The sequence below is a fragment of the Hibiscus syriacus genome, unplaced genomic scaffold (genome assembly GCF_006381635.1).
Source record: "Hibiscus syriacus cultivar Baekdansim isolate YM2019G1 unplaced genomic scaffold, ASM638163v2 tig00116962_pilon, whole genome shotgun sequence".
Lineage (NCBI taxonomy): Eukaryota > Viridiplantae > Streptophyta > Magnoliopsida > Malvales > Malvaceae > Hibiscus > Hibiscus syriacus.
This window is the reverse complement of record NW_024063488.1, coordinates 2,319,059-2,340,384: the sequence shown is the minus strand read 5'-3', so window position 1 is coordinate 2,340,384 and position 21,326 is coordinate 2,319,059. Positions and strand designations below refer to the sequence as shown.

The 21,326-nt window shown below is 34.6% G+C and overlaps 1 protein-coding gene and 1 pseudogene across 1 annotated transcript; both read left to right on the top strand.

Moving 5' to 3' along the window:
- Positions 1-672: 672 nt before the first annotated feature.
- LOC120189956 (protein ALTERED PHOSPHATE STARVATION RESPONSE 1-like) lies at positions 673-5,631 on the top strand. Its single transcript, XM_039193091.1, has 4 exons — positions 673-2,187; positions 2,366-2,577; positions 3,113-3,336; positions 4,377-5,631. The coding sequence occupies exons 1-4, from the start codon at positions 906-908 to the stop codon at positions 5,113-5,115; spliced, it is 2,457 nt and encodes an 818-aa protein (XP_039049022.1). The 5' UTR covers positions 673-905; the 3' UTR covers positions 5,116-5,631.
- Positions 5,632-8,558: 2,927 nt separating this feature from the next.
- LOC120190312 lies at positions 8,559-20,762 on the top strand (annotated as a pseudogene).
- Positions 20,763-21,326: the final 564 nt, after the last annotated feature.

Sequence of the window (21,326 nt, the reverse complement as noted above, 5' to 3'; positions counted from 1 at the left end):
TTCTCGTAATTACATGCATGAGTAAAAGTTTGTAACATTACATTTTGATTAAAAACGCTCTGTCATCCAGACATCTTACCAAAGATATCATATCATTTAAACAACTCTAACATGTAACATAACGATTGTCCTATATCAAAAAATAATTCTACTGATTTCCTAAATAGAATTCTTTTTCCATCACTTTATCAAAAAAATTTGCCATTTTTAGTGTAATTTTATCATTTACTTCGGTTTACATAATTTGATATGTATTAAATTAATTTATTAAAATTATGTGCTTAATCAATAATAATAAAAATAATGAGATGGATGGAATATATTGTCTCCTTTCTCTTTATAATAATTTGTTATATAAATGATATATTTTTAATCCACGTATTAGTATTTATAAAAATTGATAATAAAGAGAAGGGTTCATGGGAGACTAAAAGAAGACTAATAAAGAAACTAACGTCATGATTTCAAAGGGGTATAAGGCGTCGAAGTTTCTGTCAAACCAAACCTTTCTCACTTTTTGTGTTTTATTTTCCCCCCTCTCAACATTTCTCAAATCCCTCAGAAATAAAAATCAACCCTTTCTTTCTTCTTCTTCTTCGTTTATAAACAAGAGTTTTGCAAGAAAGTAAAAACAACCAAGTAAATTTATTGAAATATTATTAACTAGAAACAGAGGGTTTAATCCAAAGCAAAGAAAAGCACGGTTACTGTTGGTGTTTGAGAAGAGTTGTTTATCTTTCTTTTTTTTTTTTTTTCTTCCTCTTTCTGCTACAACACGACGATACACTCCGTGCTGGCCAAGATTCCTTCTTTCTCTCCAGAAAGAATCCCTATTATCATGTTTGCTATTTCCTTCGTATAAAAACCAGATACTAATCCTTGTCGCTTTTTGGGGGGGAGTTATTATGGGATGTTCTAGTTCAAAGTTAGATGATCTTCCGGCAGTTGCTCTTTGTCGGGAAAGGTGTACTTTTTTAGAAGAAGCCATTCAACAACGTTTTGCTTTAGCCGAAGCTCATCTCGCTTACACAGCGTCTTTGAAGTTATTTGGTCAGTCTTTGAATAACTTCATCGAGCATGATTTTGGGACTTCTTCAGGGGCGGCGTTACCGCCTTCTCCTCTGTCGCCTAATAAACTTAAAAATAAAGAGGTGGATCCAATTGAAATCGGGTCAAGTCCACCCAAAAAAGGTGATGTTTCCCATCACCATTCCCATTCAAATTCTGGGTCTCATCTTCACTTCCTTTCCGATTCAGATGAAGATGATTCCGGCGGCTCTTTGCACCATTCTTCGCCTTTGCACGACGATGGTGTGGGTCATATAGAGTATATGAACCAAAATTATCCCAATTATGGGCCTTTTGAATCTGGGCCTTTTCCCGGTGGGTCTATGCATACCAATTTTATGAAGAAGCAACCAACGCCGTCCATTGTTTATGAACAAAGGCCTATGAATCCAGAGACGGTTTATATGGGTGAATCTTCATCTTCTCCTTATTATCCTTACTCTTATGCAAGTAATTTTAATCCCAACTCTGGTTCATACCTTTATTCGGGTTACCCAAATTACGGTGGTTTTAGTAATTATTCTTCTTATTCGGCGTCTGGTTATGGGTCTTCGCTGCAACCGTCGTCAACGGCTGTTGAGTCGTACTCGAAACCACCACCGCCTCCACCTTCACCTCCGAGAGCTTCAGCTTGGGATTTCCTGAACCCTTTCGAGAGTTTTGAAAACTATTATCCTCCGTATACGCCGAGTAGGGATTCAAAGGAGGTTAGAGAAGAGGAAGGGATCCCTGATTTGGAAGATGAGGATTTTCAACATGAAGTAGTTAAAGAAGTGGACGGGGATCAGAAATTTGTTGACAGCGGTGGTTATTCCAATTCCCCAGTTGAAGAAGAGGATGGGAAAGTTACGACTAGTGAAACAGAGGCTTCGCTTTATCAGGCGAGGCCCAGTGTTGGGATTGAAAATGATAGGGTGGAAAATGAAGTTCATGTGGTGGTGAAGAAAGCGGTGGATGATGAAAGGGCCGAGGAGCGTGGCACCGGGTCAAGGGGCACTCCAAGGGATGTTTTTGAGGTTATTAGAGAGATACAGGTCCAGTTTATGAGAGCTTCGGAGTCTGGGAATGAACTTGCTAAGTTGCTTGAGGTGGGAACACTTCCTTACAAGCCCAAACATGGTATGAAATTTCATTCTTTCACTTGTGTTATACAAAATCTGTGATTTGACAAGTACTGATTTTTGCTAAAATCATGGGGTTTTGACTTGCAGCTTCATTAGAATAGATTTATTTAAAATAGAAAAAGTTTTCTGCAACAGTAGTACTAACGGTGGGTTTTGGGATCTTTGTGAAACAGTTTCCAAGATATTGCATGTAGTTACTCCTTCATTATCTGTAGTAACATCTAAGCCATCTACTTCGAAGACTGGTGAATCTTCTTCCTCGGCTGACAACACTGATCCAACATTTTTAGACTTCAATGAAAAACTGGCGAGCAAACCGAAAAACCTTTCGTCTACTTTACACAAGTTATATCTTTGGGAAAAGAAGCTCTACAATGAAGTAAAGGTATATGGTGTGTTGATCATGTATTGCTTGTTGAACTTGTTATCTGTTTCTGTACGTGCCTTTACTCATTTGGTCTTTGCAATTTTAGTTTGACTATTATCTCAATATGCTGTATGGTCTAAATGATCATCATTCATGGCTAAAAGTAGAGATTTTACATTCGATTCATTTTCAGTTCGGTGTGTGATTCTAGATTATGTTCCATTTTCTGTAATCATACCTCCCTGTGTTTTACTCTAATTTGATTTCCATCTCATTAAGGAACTGTTTCTATGAAAGTTGCTGCTTTGAGATATTCACCTTTGAAGGGCTTCATGTTATTTGCTTTTTCATGAATAGTGTAATAGTGGTTTACATACATTCAAATGATGTTCCTGTACCATTTTAGGAATACCTTGTCATCATCTTAACGTGGTTTCTGGTGGAAATGGAATTACTATGGCTTGGTTATACCCTGGGTTCAGAGGGCATCTTATTTTAGTAGTTATCTAACCATTGTGATCCTTTTTAAGTTGAATATTTTGATGCAATGCAGGCTGAGGAGAAGATGCGGGTAGCTTACGACAAGAAATCCGACAATTTAAAAAGATTAGATCAAAGGGGTGCGGAAGCTAGCAAAATTGATTCAACCCGTAATTCAATCAGGAGCCTGTCCACAAAGATAAGAATAGCAATTCAAGTTGTTGACAAGATATCTGTGACAATTAATAAGATCAGGGATGAGGAATTATGGCCATTGCTAAATGAACTGATTGAAGGGTCAGAATATTTCCATTTGATGTGTTTATTTGATTAATCAGATTATTTAATGCTGTCTATGTCGGTTAGATAATAGTATTGCTTTAGCTTTTTTACTAGTTTAATGGATCTCTTGTCCTCGCTAGTGCTGAGAAGTGAATGTCATGCAGGTCTGAGATGTCTCTAAAGGGTATTTGGGGTCAAACAATGGAAAAGAAAGGTTTTAGCTAATCCGCCCCCAGATGAAAGATTCTTCTACAATCACTTCTTATTAGGATAGATGCTGTTAGATCATTCTTTCCTATTCATTCTTGAATCATTGGCATCAAAGAATTTTGTGGATTTGGCCTAAAATGTTGAGTCACTAGGATGGGAAAATTATACATTTGAGTTTCAGGATTAGTTCTTGAGATCATATATCACTGAAATCTTATTAGAAGTTGTGAGTTGTCTGTGCCAAACGGCGCTTTATTAACCAAAGATGCAAAATAGATACTGATTAAGTATACAAATTACCTTTTAGTAGTTGGGGGGAGGATTCTACTGAAACGGTTTTTTGTGGGGCACCTTTTTCGTCCCGTATATCATGCAACTATTTCTAATACATAAATCTAGTTAATAATTAAATATTCTTAACAAGATTCAGAAACCTATGTATCTGGTGTGTGTATTTAGTATTACGGGGAGTGAGTTTGACAGCGACTCTTCATGCAAATCATTTATAATGCACCTTCCGATAGTATATCAAATAAATTGATGTGTGAGACTATCTCAAATAAAGAAATACAATTTTGTTTGAGATCATGTTCACATAAGTAAAATCTGGGTGTCAAATTTCTTTTCCAGTTGAATCTCTCATGTGCTTTTTTATCTGCATCGCTAATTTGATATGTTTTTCAATTGTCATGATTTTCATATCATTGATTTATTGAATTAACCGATCTTTTGACACTCCAAAGGCATATGTATTCATTATTTACAATTTCTTTTTAAATAATTATAGTAATAGTTATTATTATTTTTGTTAGTCTTACTGTTTCCTTGTAATATTCTTTTTCCAGGTTAAACAGAATGTGGAAATCAATGCTTGAATGTCATCGTAGTCAGTGCCAGATGATCAGAGAGGCCAAAACTTTAGGTTTAGTAGGGTCTCGCAAAAAGCTCAGTGATGATCATCTTAAGGCCACACTGCAGCTTGAGCATGAACTTATTAGCTGGACTATAAGATTCTCAAGTTGGATAAGTGCCCAGAAGGGTTATGTGAGGGGTTTGAATAACTGGCTTCTAAAATGTCTTAACTATGAACCTGAAGTGACCGATGATGGAATAGCTCCCTTCTCACCTAGCAGGGTTGGTGCACCACCCATATTTGTAATATGTAATCAGTGGTCACAAGCAATGGATAGGATATCTGAACGAGAGGTGATCGATTCTATGTGGGTTTTGGCCACGAGTGTGCTCCAGCTATGGGAACAAGATAAGTCGGAAATGCATCGGTGGATGATGTCCAATAAGGATTTAGAGAGAAAGGCAAGGAGTCTGGATAGAGAGGATCAGAAGTTGCAGAAAGGGATCCAAGCATTAGAGAAGATTGTTTTGGTCTCTGGAGATGGTAATAATCTCTCAGTAGCTGGAAATGTTGTGCATCAGAGTGAGACTAGTAACCATAGTTTGCAGGGGAGCTTGCAACACATTTTTGAGGCAATGGAAAAGTTCAGTTCTGAGTCCTCCAGAGCCTATGATGAGCTTTTGCAGCGCGTTAAAGAAAGGATTGGGCAAGAGCATGAGAGAGTATCATAGGACTATGAAATAAAATGATTATGGCACTATTTGGATTGATGATCTGGTGTAGGCAGTCTATTGCCGTCTGAGAAATGAAGCTCGGTGGTGGTTCCGTGGGTCCTGCAACGCACAACTTGGTCAGTTGCTCTTCTGTCAGGGAAGACCTGATTATGAATGAGATGGTAAGGGGAATGTTAGATGATTCATGGTTGCCTTACAAGAATATGGACAGGCTTATGATGCATAACTGAAGAACATCGAGAGGGGCTAGTTGGTGTTGTGGATTGCAAAGCTTTTGATCCGGCAACTATCGAATCTTGCCGAGAGCTCAGGACATTGATTTTGCATTTGGAGGTAGTGAAACGTGATGTCTATTGAAGGTGTTCAAAATGCGTCTCCTTTTCATTGAACAAAATGGGGCATGCTTCTGCAAACAAAATGCAGCCATTGTGGCCAAACCATCGGAGTAAGCATCGGTTAATTAAAATTATATATGAAAATAATTATTACAAATTTGATATAAATTACATTTTATTTACGCCAGTATAACTAAAAAGAATAAGGTTAATTAAAATTATATATGAAAATAATTATTACAAATTTGAGATAAATTGTAACTTATTTACACTGGTTGATATTAGATTTTATGCAATATGTCAAAATTAACCTCTAATCTTTATTAAAATGGTTGTTTTGACTCATTCATATTTTGGAGCATTTTGTCCCAAATCAAAACGTTTTATTTTGGTAGACTCTTTATGGATGAAACTGTTATTTAACAAATGGTTAATGTTACAAAGTATGAGCCTTTTACCCTAAAATAAAACACTAAGGATCAAAATACTTGAGGAAAAAAGAATAGGGGTTAAAGTGATTATTAATCAAATGTTAGGAGTCGTGTTGTCATAATAAAATATATTTACCAAAATTTACTTAATAAATAATTTTGATCTAAATTGGTGTCATAATAATGGATAATACCACTCTGATTTTATTATTGTTGTTGGATATAACATATAAAACAAATCCTTAGAATCCCTTGATAAATTAAGATATTGCATATTCCTTAACAAAAACCTTCTAAATTTTTATTGAAAATTTGGCGATTCTTGTTTAAACAAAACACAACATCATATGTTGTTAGATCTAGAAATATTTTTGAAATAAGTATATTTATATTAATAACAAAAAATGTCATATGAAACGAACATAAATAAGATTTTAAGAAAGGTATCGTCCATAAATTGACAACAAAAATAAAAAAAAAACATTTTAAGATAAATACATACACTGAAAAACATATACATCCGTCGCTGCGATAGGGTATATAGAAAGGCAATGGTGACCATAAATGGACAAACATTGGAATGTGTTACGACTTTCTGAAATGGTTACTTGCTTAACAACTAATGGATTCTTCTTTCTTACTCTTAATTTTTCCACGAGTACCCATTGTTAAAAGTAAAAAAAAAATCATTTATTTTATGTTCTTGATTAAAGAAGTTGACATGCTCCGGCATTTTTTTATCGAGATGGACGCAAGATTTTATATTAGAGAAATAAATTTATAAAATTTTAAGAGACACAAATATATTATTAATAAAAAAATTAAAATAAAATATCTAAAATATATGAGAATTTGAAATTTTTAGAAGAATAACTACTCTGTCATTTAACTAGAGAATAGATGATTTTTCCCCTTTTTTTTTTTTATGCTGAAATCTGTTCTTGTGTTCTCATTAAAGTTAACTTAAACCAAACAATGACACATAGAAGTACCTAAAAACAATGAAAATGTTAATATGTATTTTCTATTTAATCAAAATAATACATTAAGTATATAAAAAAGAATATTTGTACAGTAATGAAGTGACCAATTAAATGAGGTTTTTATGATAAAGATATAGGACAATATTGAAAGGCAAGTTTAGCAGTAAAAAGAGACTAATTTGTTGACTTTTAAATCCAAATAAATCTCAACCATATAAAATGTTACTTGTTCAATGAACAAATAGAAAAATGAACTAGAACTAATATTAGGATAAATTACACCAAATATAACTAAATTTAGGTGATGTTATTAAACTTATAATTTCACTTATTACAATATTAAATTTTGATTTTAACTTCAATTATATTATTGGACTATTGAAAATAAAATGGTGTGACGACAATGACAAAACAACATCATTTTGGTGCGGTTATTTATGCCTAAAATGACATCGTTTTAGCCAAATAAAATGGTGTGATGACAATGACAAAACGACATCGTTTTGATGCGGTTATTTTATGCTTAAAATGACATCGTTTTAGCCTTTTAGGTACTTAACTTTAGGATTGTATCAATTTTGTTACTAACCTTTCGAACAATTCATTTTTTTTGCCACTGCACATTTTTTACCACCTCCGATTGCCAATTCATCGCTCGCCATCAATCATCTTTCACAGTAAAGATTGTGCTAAAATGTTGGCATTTTACTCTTTTTTTCTTCTCCTAGGATTGATTTTCACAGAATCTTCTCAAAATCAATGAAATTAATAAAAAATTTACTATTTTTAGGGGTTTAGGGGCTTTTTTAGATTCGAGGGATTTGAGATGTTTGTTTGAAAATTTGAACGGTATAAAATATTATTTTGAGAAGAACAACATATCTAAAAAATAACTTCATCGGACAGTTATCAAAAGAGATCAATGTATTAGCATGTATAATCAATCCTATTAGAAGAAAGATGAGTAAAATACAAACATTTTGTTATCGATCTTGTAGTGAAAGATGTATGATGAACAATGATTGGTTGCCGACAACTGTAAAAAAATACAATGTCAAAATATAAATAGTTTAAAAGATTAGTTTTAGTTATAAAATTGATACATTCTTAAAGTATCTAAAATGACATCGTTTTAACATCAATAGTCATCATCATAACAATATTATTTTCTCCATGTCATCATAAATAATAAAAAAAATATATTCATATCATCGTGTCATTAAAATTTAACATTTTAATAATATAACTAAAGTCAAAAATTAAAAATCACTGGAAAAATTAAAAGTTTAGTTATATAAATAATATACAATCTAAAGTTCAATGAAATTTAATATAATTTATCCCTAATATAATATGTGCCTTGAATTTATCAACTTTTATGATTGGATTATCATTTAACTTTTATAAGCAACCGGGTAATTTCCCAGGGGTTGTAGACGACGACAACTATAAATATCACTGTCTTAAAAGTTGGAAATGATGAACTCCTTTATAACTGCAAAAGATTTAGCGGTGCAGCAGTCCCTAAAACAAGAAAAAATGCAGTAAAACATAAACAACTCGACCAATTAAACGAGGAACCAAACTGCTTTTACAAAGACAGAAAACTCAAACAAATTTCACTCTTTCTATACCCATTTTTTTCTGTGAAAACCAAAAACCCTGCGTCTTTCATTTTTGTTGTGAAAAAAGTAGAAGAAAGCTTCAAGAAAACTGAATTATGGGTTGTTGTGAATCTTCTTTTCGAGAAGAGACTCACCCAGAGAAAGACCAGACTCAACATCAGCAACAAGAGAATCGGAACCATAACCAATCAGGTCCGGGTGTTGTACCCGTCGTCCCTGTTGTTGCAAATGGAGTCCCTTCTTTCTCAGAGTTCTCCTTGGCTGACCTCAAAGCAGCCACCGATAATTTCAGTTCAGATAACATAGTTTCTGAGGGTGGGGAAAAGGCTCCTAACCTTGTTTATAAAGGTCGTTTGAAAAACATGAAATGGATTGCTGTTAAGAAGTTCACTAAGATGGCTTGGTCTGACTCCAAACAGTTTGTGGTATTATTACATCATTATTTTCGGTTTCATGTTTTTGCTGTGGGTTTCTTGTTTGTTATTTGAAGTGGGTTTTTGTGGGTTTGGTCAGGAGGAAGCTTGGGGAGTAGGGAAGTTGAGACACAAGAGGTTGGCAAATTTGATAGGATATTGCTGTAACGGAGATGAAAGGTTGCTTATTGCTGAGTACATGATAAATGATACTCTCGCTAAGCATTTGTTTCATTGTCAGTTCTCATTCTCTTTTACCTTGAAATACTTTTCATTTTTGTTCATGTTTTAAGAAGTTTTAGCAGGGTTGAATTTGTTTAGGTCTTGCTTGTTGTTGCCTAGAAATTGCCTGGTGTAACACTGGCTTAGCCTTTGCTTCCTTTGCAGTTATTCTTGTTTCAGTTTCTTGCTAATTTATTGAGTTCCTTTAGTCCATGCTGAACTCATAGGCTATTTACAGGTAGATTTTTCTTATTGTGGTATAAAGGGTAAAATTCTTTGTTTCATGTTTTTTGTTGAATGCTTTTAGATTGGAATTTGAATGTGTTTCTGGACATTTCTGATTTTCTCAGACTAACCTTGGGTCTATGTTCACATTGTGCAGGGGAAAATCAAACCATTGAGTGGGCAATGCGATTAAGAGTAGCTTTCTGCATTGCTGAGGCTTTAGATTATTGTAGTAATGAGGGCCACCCATTGTATCATGATCTAAATGCTTACAGGGTTATTTTTGATGAGGTATTGGTCTCTTTTCCTCCTCTTCCTCTAAAATTAACTATCATTAAGCTAGTAATTGATATCTTTCTAATGGATATTTTAGGATGGTGATCCACGTCTATCATGTTTCCCCTGATGAAAAATAGCAGTGATGGGAAAAGTTATAGTACTAATCTTGCCTACACACCACCGGAATATCTCAGAAATGGTATTTCCTTTTCTATTTGATTTAGTTCTGATAGTTAATGTTTTCTGTCCTGTAATACTCATTCATCCTTCGTCTTATTGTCGAAATGCAAAGAGATTTACCTGTTACTCATCTCTGGATATACTTTGGTCCTTAATCATGTTAATTGGTTTATCTCCAATCCATCGGTTTGCATCAATTGCTTGCACGATGTATGGTTAGCTGTTCTGATCTTTACTATGTTCATGTATAAAATCATCTGCTGGATGTATGATTAGCTGTTTATCTGTCATTGTGTTGTTTTGTGGCATTTTATAATGTTACATGATGTGTGGGAAGTGTTTTCTCTTTTCAAATTGCACGACTCTTTTCGTCGAATTTGTCGAACTTATGCCTTCTGCTATCTGCAACAATTTGGTGAATTGTAGGGAGAGTCACCCCTGAAAGCGTTATTTACAGCTTTGGCACTGTTCTTCTTGATGTGATAAGTGGGAAGCACATCCCTCCTAGTCATGTAAGTGGATAAAAGTGACTTATAGTAAGGTAGAAAGGTTGCATATATAGTATTATGTAAGTTTTCTTTCTTTTTTCGAAATTCTGCAAATCATAGTCTGTTATCTTATGGGCTCTTACTTTGGTTGTCAATGGTAACATACAATTCAAATTGATGGCAGTGCATGTTTGCAGGCACTTGATATGATACAAGATAAAAACATCATTCTCCTCATGGATTCACATTTAGAGGGAAAATTTTCGACAGACGAGGCAACTGTGGTTGTTGGCATTGCCTCTCAGTGTTTGCAATATGAACCCAGGGAGCGGCCCCATACAAGGGAACTTGTTGCCACATTAGCTCCATTGCAAACCAAACCCGATGTAAGGAATTTTTATGCTTTTGCCTATTCAATTAAGTTAATACTAGAAACCTTTTCACTTGCATGGTTTCGGCAGTACCAAAGGCCACTCAATGGCCAAGATATGTTGAAAAGGAATGCTTTATGTACTTCACCTTAGGTCCTGAACATTGTATCTTGGTTTTGTAGGTTCCATCTTATGTCATGCTTGGGATCTCTGTAACCCCCTCAGACCGATGCGGGTAATCCGATCTGATCTAGAGTGTTACATTATGGCCACCGGAGCGACCCACTATAAAAATAGCGGAAAATTTAAAACTTTTATTAAAACTTGTAACTTATAAAATGATTTATCAGTATGCAGAAATAAAATAGATTTTCATACTCGTATATAAAACAAAATACAATTACATGCCCCCTAATCACATGTACCATACTCTGCAAACAACTTCGGAAGAAATCCCTTATTGATGTCAATAGCTATACTGGTACAATTCTTTTAACCTGCAATGGTTAGTAATAGAGTGAGCTTCGGAAAGCTCAATAATACAAAACTACCAGATGATGCTGAAGAACGTGCAGATACAGATAAACATATATTTCCTTATCAGTTCAGACATTTACAGATCTTTATGCTGAGCAGAGATCCTACAGATATTTCAGGTAGTAACAGATAGTAAGCGTTTAGTTCAGGGAAATATTTCGGATGTCTAGGTTCAGGAGATCAGAATAGGTTATCTAGTGTGTTCCCACAAAACCAGTTATACAGATTTTTTAAAACATATTTTTAAAATTCAAAAACCATAGTAATTCCTCCATCCATCACGAACAAAATGTGTAGGTTCCCCAGAATCATACAACCCCGTCACGAACAGTAAGGCCCTGAGCACAAAGCCGAGGAACCTGCAAGTATTCTTCCTCAAACAATACCCCTCAATAAAACATGTTCTGTCCATAAACAGATATATAAAAAATCAAAACATAATTCAGGTCAAGTATTAGATCAGAATTCAGGTCATGTATCAGATCATAATCCATGTTAATATCATATTAGAATCCAGGTCAGGTATCATAATAGAATTCAAATCGGAAATCAGATAAAATATTCATGTGATTAGGGAACACACCAGAGTTTACATATATTATTCGGAGGTACTGGGTAATCTTAACAGGCAGAGAAATACGGATCTTTAATATACCAATAGAATGTCGGAATTTAGAATCACTTAGGAAGAGTTCAATAACTGACAGAATCATCAGTTATTCAGAATATGACTTGAGCTGATAAGTAAGAAATGAAGGTTTAGAACATTTACAGTCTATGTCAATTGATTTCATTATCAAACAACTCCAGATGAATATCTCCCAGAATTAATGCTTGTCGATTGGTAAATTCATTGTCCTTCTAGTGTATTTACTTTTTAATACCAAAAATTCTTATCCATAGATCATCTTCGGAATCATCGCTGAATAGATCTTAAGGAAACTATCAGATATTCCAATGCTCTTAATTTCATTTCCACGCTTCCACGATATCATGAAATGCTGACGTGCTTGATTTGTAGTTCATGACACATAAGAACATTACATCATGTATGTTAATTAATGTTTTCAGACTCATCCAATTCACTTATTTAATCCTTATTCATTGAGGTTACTTATTTCACTTAGTAGTCAAGTTTATCCCGGTTACTTCAGAGTTTTCCATAGTAATTCAGACGTTTCTGAATTTCGGATACATATTGTACTTTCGTTCAGTTCAATTTGGTATTCGTGGCTGATTTGTCTAACGAATATCCACTTCTTAGTACCGAATACGATCTAGAGTTGAACTGGGCTGAGTACTACAAAAAATTATCATCGATCCTAACTTAATGAGACGAACAAACATTCAAGTGGTACTTATATCATTCAGGTAATGATATAGCACTAGCGTTGATTGACCACTTAAGCTGCATTCCATAACTTTTAAGAGCAATACAACATCCATGTTTATTTAGATTTCTTAATTAATCCAAGATATTTACTTATTCTAGGCCATAAGGGTATTTTGGTCATTTTGGTGCTCAATTTTTTTCTTTTCTTTACAGAGCTCGAGGATATCCAATCATTCCTGAGCTTGTTGATATTCTTGGGTCATTTCCATTATAGGGGTATTTTGGTCATTTTACATATATGGTGTATTTCAATCATTTCCTTCCATATAATATTATTATTTAATTCAAACATATCATCTTTTCCAAACCTTCCGAACAATTACGACAAAAGAGCACATTCGATAATTTATTCTTAACTCGGAGATTTTTAGGTAAATTGTCTTCTCAAAAGTTACCAACATGTTATCAGGAATTTTCTGTACAAAAATAGGATTTTAACAATTAAATCCGTAATTTATCGAGTTAAGTATGAATCCTCAAAGTACTTTCTCATTTAGGGTCGACTCGAACTATTTTTACCTATCAAGGGCATTTTCATAATTTCTTAATTAGATAACTTCAGTATTAACTCTTAACGAAAATAATATAATTAGGAGATCCTATGGTTAATTTCTTCCCCGAACATTCTCTGATCTTGAAATGATTCCCTTAACAGATTTTTAGCATCTTGCACAAACTCTCTTGGGGTTAAAAACCAGTTATTCAAATTTTCTAAGCAAAACTAGCATTTCTTATGCACATCTGTAATTCTATCGGATCAATGTCTTTTCAGAGTTATTAACCAACTTCCAGGGATAATTCTTATCATCTTACAACATAAGGGTATTTTCGTAATTTTACCCTACCGGAGTATTCTCATAATTTCCCATCCAAGTACCTTTGATGAAATAAATTATATGTTACAGATCCAAGCTGATTCCTTTATCACTAAACACAGAACTTGTAATTTTAATTATAACAATCCCTCGATTTCTTATAAAAGTCATCTGAACCATAATCAATTACCGAATTTTTATCATATTCAGATCAAGTGTAGAAATTAATTAACTACACAAATGAGACCAACATTATCTTATTCATGTATTTACTAATATTCACATGTTCCATAAAGCATAAAGAGGTAATAAAGTATTATCTCGATTTTTGTGCCATACTGATCGACCATTAAATTTACATTCGAATGTCCTCGATCTTTAATTCATCTCCAAAATATTCCTGAGATACATATTAACAAAAATTGCATAAAACCCGGAGCTTAATTCTGAAATACGGATCGAATCGGGTGATAAATTAGTGAAAAATAGCTTATCGGGTTCGAATTTGGCGAAACAGACCCCAAAAACATATTCAAGACGTCAAAAAATGTCAAGATAGGTATACCCGAAAAAAGTCAACGGTCATTCAATGATCGGTCAAAGTTTTGGTCAAAGGTGGTCAACGACGGTCAACGTTCAACGGTTTTACACATATATCACTCTGACAGAAATTAATTACATATTAGGCACCATTTTAAAAATATATACAAAACTAGCACCCAAATTCTTTTTTTATGTTAACTGGTGCAGAACAATCCCCATGCATAGGGGGAGGCACGTGGGGCGCGTGCGGCATCCTGGGAGCCCCTATAAATACCAGACAAATTTCTAAAAATTATTTTATGACATTTTGAGACACTTACCAAGTTTGGTTCACAATTTTGAATGACGGAGAGCTCGATTCGGAAACATCGAAAACTTTAACTTTCTCATCCCTCCACGCGCTGGCGACGACGGAGAAACGGAGAACACCGGTGGACTCAGAACGATGCAAGGAACACAATGGTACTGGAGGTGTCGAAAACGGATGGCCGGATCGGTGTGAATCGACAGAAAACCAACGAAAATTGAGTTAAAACCGATGATACTTCCGATTGAAATTAACAATAAATGATGACGATTCACGATAAGAGGTTTGAGGGTTTTTTTTCATCGATCGACAATGAACACGAAGGTGGTTTCGGTTCGTCAAACGGAAGTCGAACGGTGAATAGATCGGAGTTGAAAAGAGGGTTGAAGGGGGAGGAAAACTGAAAAAATCTGCAGAAAACACACGGGGAGGGGTTATAATTCATCCCATAAAAAATAGGTAAACCATGAGTTTAATCACTGAACTTCATGCACCTCTTAAAATGGTCTGCCAACTTTGCGATTTTATATTTTAATCCTCAAATTCTTCCAAAATACCAATTAAATCCACCACTTTATAATTTCTAAAATTTTAGCCCCTAAATTGGGATGTACTTATTCTCCTCTCCTTAAAAGAATTTCGTCCTTGAAATTCATTCATGTCATATGATTGCAGAAATGAAACTTCCATCAGTTCTTTCATATCTTTCAGTAGCTTTTACAGAAATACAGATACTCTATTAATCCTTAACAAGTTGAGTATACATTCTTATCAGAACTTCTCCTCAATTCAATAAAAGAATCCGAACGAAAATTTCATTGAGGAATCAATTCAGTCTTGGTTACGAGAATAGGCTCATAAAGGAGTAGCATATCACAATTTCATTTCCAGAGTAGGGTCAAAATTTCTTAGATGAGTAACTCTCACATGGCCTGTGAGGTACTTTACAGAATTCAAATAGACGTTACTGGTATTCCTTTATAAAACGATAGAGACCTAATGGATGAAAACTTAGGTTTGCTCATTACAAATAGGGACTCGACCTTGGAGTTCCGGCTCAAAGAAGTACGATTATAGTCTAGGGGCATGTACTGATCAGACATCTTTTGACATTCGACCGACCAGTCTATTTGGAAAATTTTTGACTCAAACCTAAGCTCTGATACCACTAAATGTAACCCCCTCAGACCGATGCGGGTAACCCAATCCGATTTAGAGTGTTACATTAGGGCCACCGGAGCAACCCACTATAAAAATAGCGAAAAATTTAAAACTTTTATTAAAACATATAACTTATAAAATGATTTATCAATATGCATAAATAAAATAGATTTTCATACTCGTATATAAAAAAAAATACAATTACATGTCCCCTAATCACATGTATCATACTATGCAAACAACGCCGGAAGAACTCCCTTATTGATGTCAATAGCTGCATTGATACAATTCTTTTAACCTGTAATGGTGAGTAATAGAGTGAGCTTCGGAAAGCTCAGTAATACAGAACTACCAGATGATGATGAAGAACGTGCAGATACAGATAAACATATATTTCCTTATCGGTTCAGACATTTACAGATCTTTATGCTGAGCAGAGATCCTACGGATATTTCAGGTAGTAACAGATAATAAGCGTTTAGTTCAGGGAAATATTTTGGATGTATAGGTTCAGGAGATCAGAATAGGTTATCTAGTGTGTTCCCACTAAACCAGTGAAAAGACATAGATATTTTTAAAACATATTTTTAAAATTCAAAAACCATAGTAATTTCTCCATCCGTCACGAACAAAATGTGTAGGTTCACCAGAACCATACAACCCTGTCACGAATAGTAAGACCCTGAGCACAAAGCCGAGGAACCTGCAAGTATTCTTCCTCCAACAATACCCCTCAATAAAACATGTTACGTCCATAAACGGATATATCAAAAATTAAAACATAATTCAGGTCAAGTATTAGATCATAATCCAGGTCATGTATCAGATCAGAATCCAGGTCAGGTATCATAACAGAATTCAAATTGGAAATTAGATAAAATATTCATGTGATTAGGGAACACACCAGAGTTTACAGATATTATTCGGAGGTACTGGGTAATCTTATCAGGAAGAGAAACATGGATCTTCAGTATACCGATAGAATGTCGGAATTTAGAATCACTTAGGAAGAGTTCAATAACTGACAGAATCATCAGTTATTCAGAATATGACTTGAGCTGATAAGGAATAAATGAAGGTTCAGGACATTTACAGTCTATGTCAATTGATTTCATTATCAAACAACTCCAGATGAATATCTCCCAGAATTAATTCTTGTCGATTGGTAAATTCATTGTCCTTCTAGTGTATTTACTTTTTAATACCAAAAATTCTTATCCATAGATTATCTTCGGAATCATTTCTGAATAGATCTTAAGGAAACTATCAGATATTCCAATGCTCTTAATTTCGTTTCCACGCTTCCATGATATCATAAAATGCTGACGTGCTTGATTTGTAGTTCATGACCTATAAGAACATTACATCATGCATGTTCATTAACGATTTCATACTAATCCAATTCACTTATTTAATCCTTAGTCATTGAGGTTACTTATTTCACTTAGTAGTCAAGTCTATCCCGGTTACTTCAGAGTTTTCCAGAGTAATTCAGACGTTTCTGAATTTTGGATACATATTGTACTTCCGTTCAGTTCAATTTGGTATTCGTTGCTGATTTGTCTAACGAATATCCACTTCTTAGTACCGAATACGATCTAGAGTTGAACTGGGTTGAGTACTACAAAAAATTATGATCGATCCTAACTTAATGAGACGAACAAACATTCAAGTGATACTTATATCATTCAGGTAATGATATAGCACTAGCGTTGATTGACTACTTAAGATGCATTCCATAACTTTTAAGAGCAGTACAACATCCCTATTTATTTAGATTTCTTAATTAATCCAAGACATTTACTTATTATAGGCCATAAGGGTATTTTGGTCATTTTGGTGCTCAATTTTATTCTTTTCTTTACAGAGCTCGAGGATATCCAATTATTCCTGAGCTTATTGATATTCTTGGGTTATTTTCATTATAGGGGTATTTTAGTCATTTTACAGATATGGTGTATTTCAATCATTTCCTTCCATATAATCTTATTATTTAATTCAAACATATCATCTTTTCCAAACCTTCTGACCAATTCTGACAAAAGAGCACCCACGATAATTTATTCTTAACTCGGAGAGTTTTAGGTAAATTGTCTTCTCAGAAGTTACCAACATGTTATTAGGAATTTTATGTACAAAGACATGATCTTAACAATTAAATCCGTAATTTATCGAGTTAAGTACAAATCCTTAAAGTACTTTCTCATTTAGGGTTGACTCAAACAATTTTTACCTATCAAGGGCCTTTTCGTAATTTCGTAATCAGATAACTTCAGTATTAACTCTTATCGAAAATAACATAATTAGGAGATCCTATGGTTAATTGCTTCCCGAACATTCTCTTATCTTGAAATAATTCCCTTAACAAACTTCTAGCATCCCGCACAAACCCTATTGGGGTTAAAAACTAGTTATTCAAATTTTCTAAGTAAAACTAGCATTTCTTATGCACATCTGTAATTTTATCGGATCAATATGTATTTTCAGAGTTATTAACCAACTTCCAGGGACAATTCTTGTCATCTTACAACATAAGGGTATTTTTATAATTTTATCCTACCAGAGTATTCTCATAATTTCCCATCCAAGTACCTTTGATGAAATAAATAATATGTTACAGATCCAAGCTGATTCCTTTATTACTAAACACAGAACTTGTAATTTTAATTCTAACAATCTCTCAATTTCTTATAAAAGTCATCTGAACCATAATCAGTTACCGAATTTTTATCGTATTCGGATCGAGTGTAGAAATTAATTAACTACACAAATTAGACCAACATTATCTTATTCATGCATTTACCAATATTCACATGTTCCATAAAGCATAAAAAAGTAGTAAAGTATTACCTCAATTTCTGTGCCATACCGATCGACCATTAAATTTCCATTCGAATGTCCTCGATCTTTAATTCATCTCCAAATAATTCCTCAGATACATATTAACATAAATTACATAAAAGGAGCTTAATTATGAAATACGGATCGAATCGGGTGATAAATCAGTGAAAATAGCTTATCGGGTTCGAATTTGGCAAAACGGACCCCAAAAACGGATTCAAGACTTCAAAAAATGTCAAAATAGATATACCGGAAAAAGTCAACGGCCGTTCAATAGCCGGTCAACGCCGGTCAAAGTTTTGCTCATGGGTGGTCAACGACACCCTAACAAAAATTAATTACATATTAGGTACCATTTTAAAAATATTTATAAAACTAGCACCCGAATTCTTTTTTTCATGTTAACTGGTGCAGAACAATCCTCACGCGTAGGTGAGGCGCGTGGGGCGCGTGCGGCGTCCTCAGATCCCCTATAAATACCGAAAAATTTTCTAAAAATTATTTTATGGCATTTTGAGACACTTACCAAGCTCGGTTCACAATTTTGAATGGCGGAGAGCTCGTTTCAGAAACATCGAAAACTTTAACTTTCTCACCCCTCCATGTGCCGGCAACGAAGGAGAAATGGAGAACATCGGTGGACTCGGAACGATGCAAGGAACACGATGGTGTAGGAGGTGTCGAAAACAGATGGCCGGATCGACGTGAATCGACAGAAAACCAACTGAATTTGAGTTGAAACCGACGATACTTCCGATTGAAATTAACGACAAACGATGACGATTGACGATAAGAGGTTTGAGGGGTTTTGTTCATCGGTCGACAAAGAACACGATGGTGGTTTCGGTTCGTCAAACGGATGTCGAACGATAAGTAGATAGGACTTGAAAGGAAGGTTGAAGGGGGAGGAAAACTGAGAAAATCTGCATAAAACACACGGGGAGTGGTTATAATTCATCCCATAAAAAAATGGGTAAACCATGAGTTTAATCACTAAACTTCCTGCACCTCTTAAAATGGTTTGTCAACTTTGCGATTTTACATTTTAATCCTCAATTTCTTCCAAAATACCAATTAAATCCACTACTTTATAATTTCTTAAATTTTAGCCCCTAAATTGGGGTATGACAATCTCAAAGTATGAGGAAGCTCCTCCGACTCCACAACGTCCGCTTTCACCGATGGGTGAAGCCTGTTCACTACTTGACCTCACAACAATTCATCAAATATTGGTGATGAATCACTACAAGGATGATGAAGGATCAAATGAGGTGAATGAATCGTTTGAGTAAATTGTTTATCCCTTTTCCTTTAGTCTTTTACCGAGAAGTTTTCTTATCTGTGGGTTGGTTCAGTTATCTTTCCAAGAGTGGACTCAACAGATGAGGGATATGCTTGAGGCTCGGAAGCGAGGGGACAATGCATTCCGTGATAAATATTTTAAAACCGCCATCGTCTGTTATTCCCAGGTTTAATTTAAGACTTTAACTTGTCGAGATGCTTTTGTTCTTAGGTTGAGAACTTGTCAATGATGCTATCTTGTTATGTTATTATTTGGCATAATAATAAAATTAGCTACCAACTTTTGTACAAATAGTTGCTTTACTCTGTTTTTTTAGTATTTTAGTCTCTAACAATTTAATTTTTAGTCAAAATAATCCATGTTAAATTAAAATCGTTAGTTGACCAACAATCAACACATGTTACTGATGTGACATTTTCACATATATTTAATTGATTATGGGGCATGTGTTACGTTACTCAAAGTGATAACATGACATGTGTCATGCCACCAAAAGTGATAATATAACATGAGCCACATTACCCAAAGGGATGATATGATATGTGATATGTCATCCAAAATGATAATGTGACATGTTTTGCATTATCTAAAGTGATAACATGACATATACCGCATCATCCAATTAAACATGTATGAAATTGTCAAGTTGACAACATGTGTTGACCGTTAGTCAACTAACAATTTCCATCCTACAAGGCTATTTTGACCAAAAATGAAATTTTAGGGGCTAAAATGCTCTAAAAAATAAAATAGATGACAAACACACTATTTACACAAACGTCGGCGATTAATTTTGATAATATGTCTTATTATTTCTACATTTAGAATGTTATGTGACAATTAACTTTCCCAGTTGGAAATATATATTGAAACCATGAGTAGTGTTAAACCATCTTGAGTTGGGATTGAAACCTAATGGTTGCCTTCTCTTTCTATGCAGTTCATAGATGTGGGAACCATGGTCTCGTCCACTGTTTTCGCTAGGCGAAGTCTGTGCTATCTATTCTGTGATCAAGCAGATGCGGCCCTGGCAGATGCAATGCAAGCGCAAATTGTGAATCCTGATTGGCCAACAGCCTTCTACATGCAGTCAGTTGCACTTGCCAAACTAGACATGCAAAAGGATGCGACGGACATGCACAACGAAGCTGCTGGACTTGAAGAAAAGAAGCAACAAGGCATGAAGGGATAATCATGAGGGAAAAATATTGTATTGATCTTAAACCTCCATATACACATTCTTGTTGAGGCTGCCCAAAGTTCATGTAAAAATCTGCAACTTGGAGGCTCCACCATGTCAGCTACATGTAACACAAATCTTTGTTGGTCAATGACAGGACCTGAAGCACTTCTCGGTTTCTCTCATAGACGCAGAAAAAAGGCAGCCCAAGACAGTTTCCTATTAGGTATGCAATAATATATATATATATATATAAAGACAAGAAGAAGATTTTCCCCATGCTTTTACTTGGCATGAATGAAAATTGAAGAGAAAATCAGACGAGTACACAATAATATGTCTGCAGTGTAGGTACAAACAAGTTTTGTAATTGTGTACTCCTCTCATTGTCCCTGAAGGAACCAATTTTCATTCATGTCAAGTAAAAGCTTGGGGAAAATCTTCGTCTTTTTCTCATCTCAGATTCAACCAGGCCCCCTTCAATCTATCCCCGAGTTTGCATATTCAGTTTCATCCCTGTAATTGAATTATATACTGCATTGTTTATTAATATTTTATTAAAAATCAACTCAAATG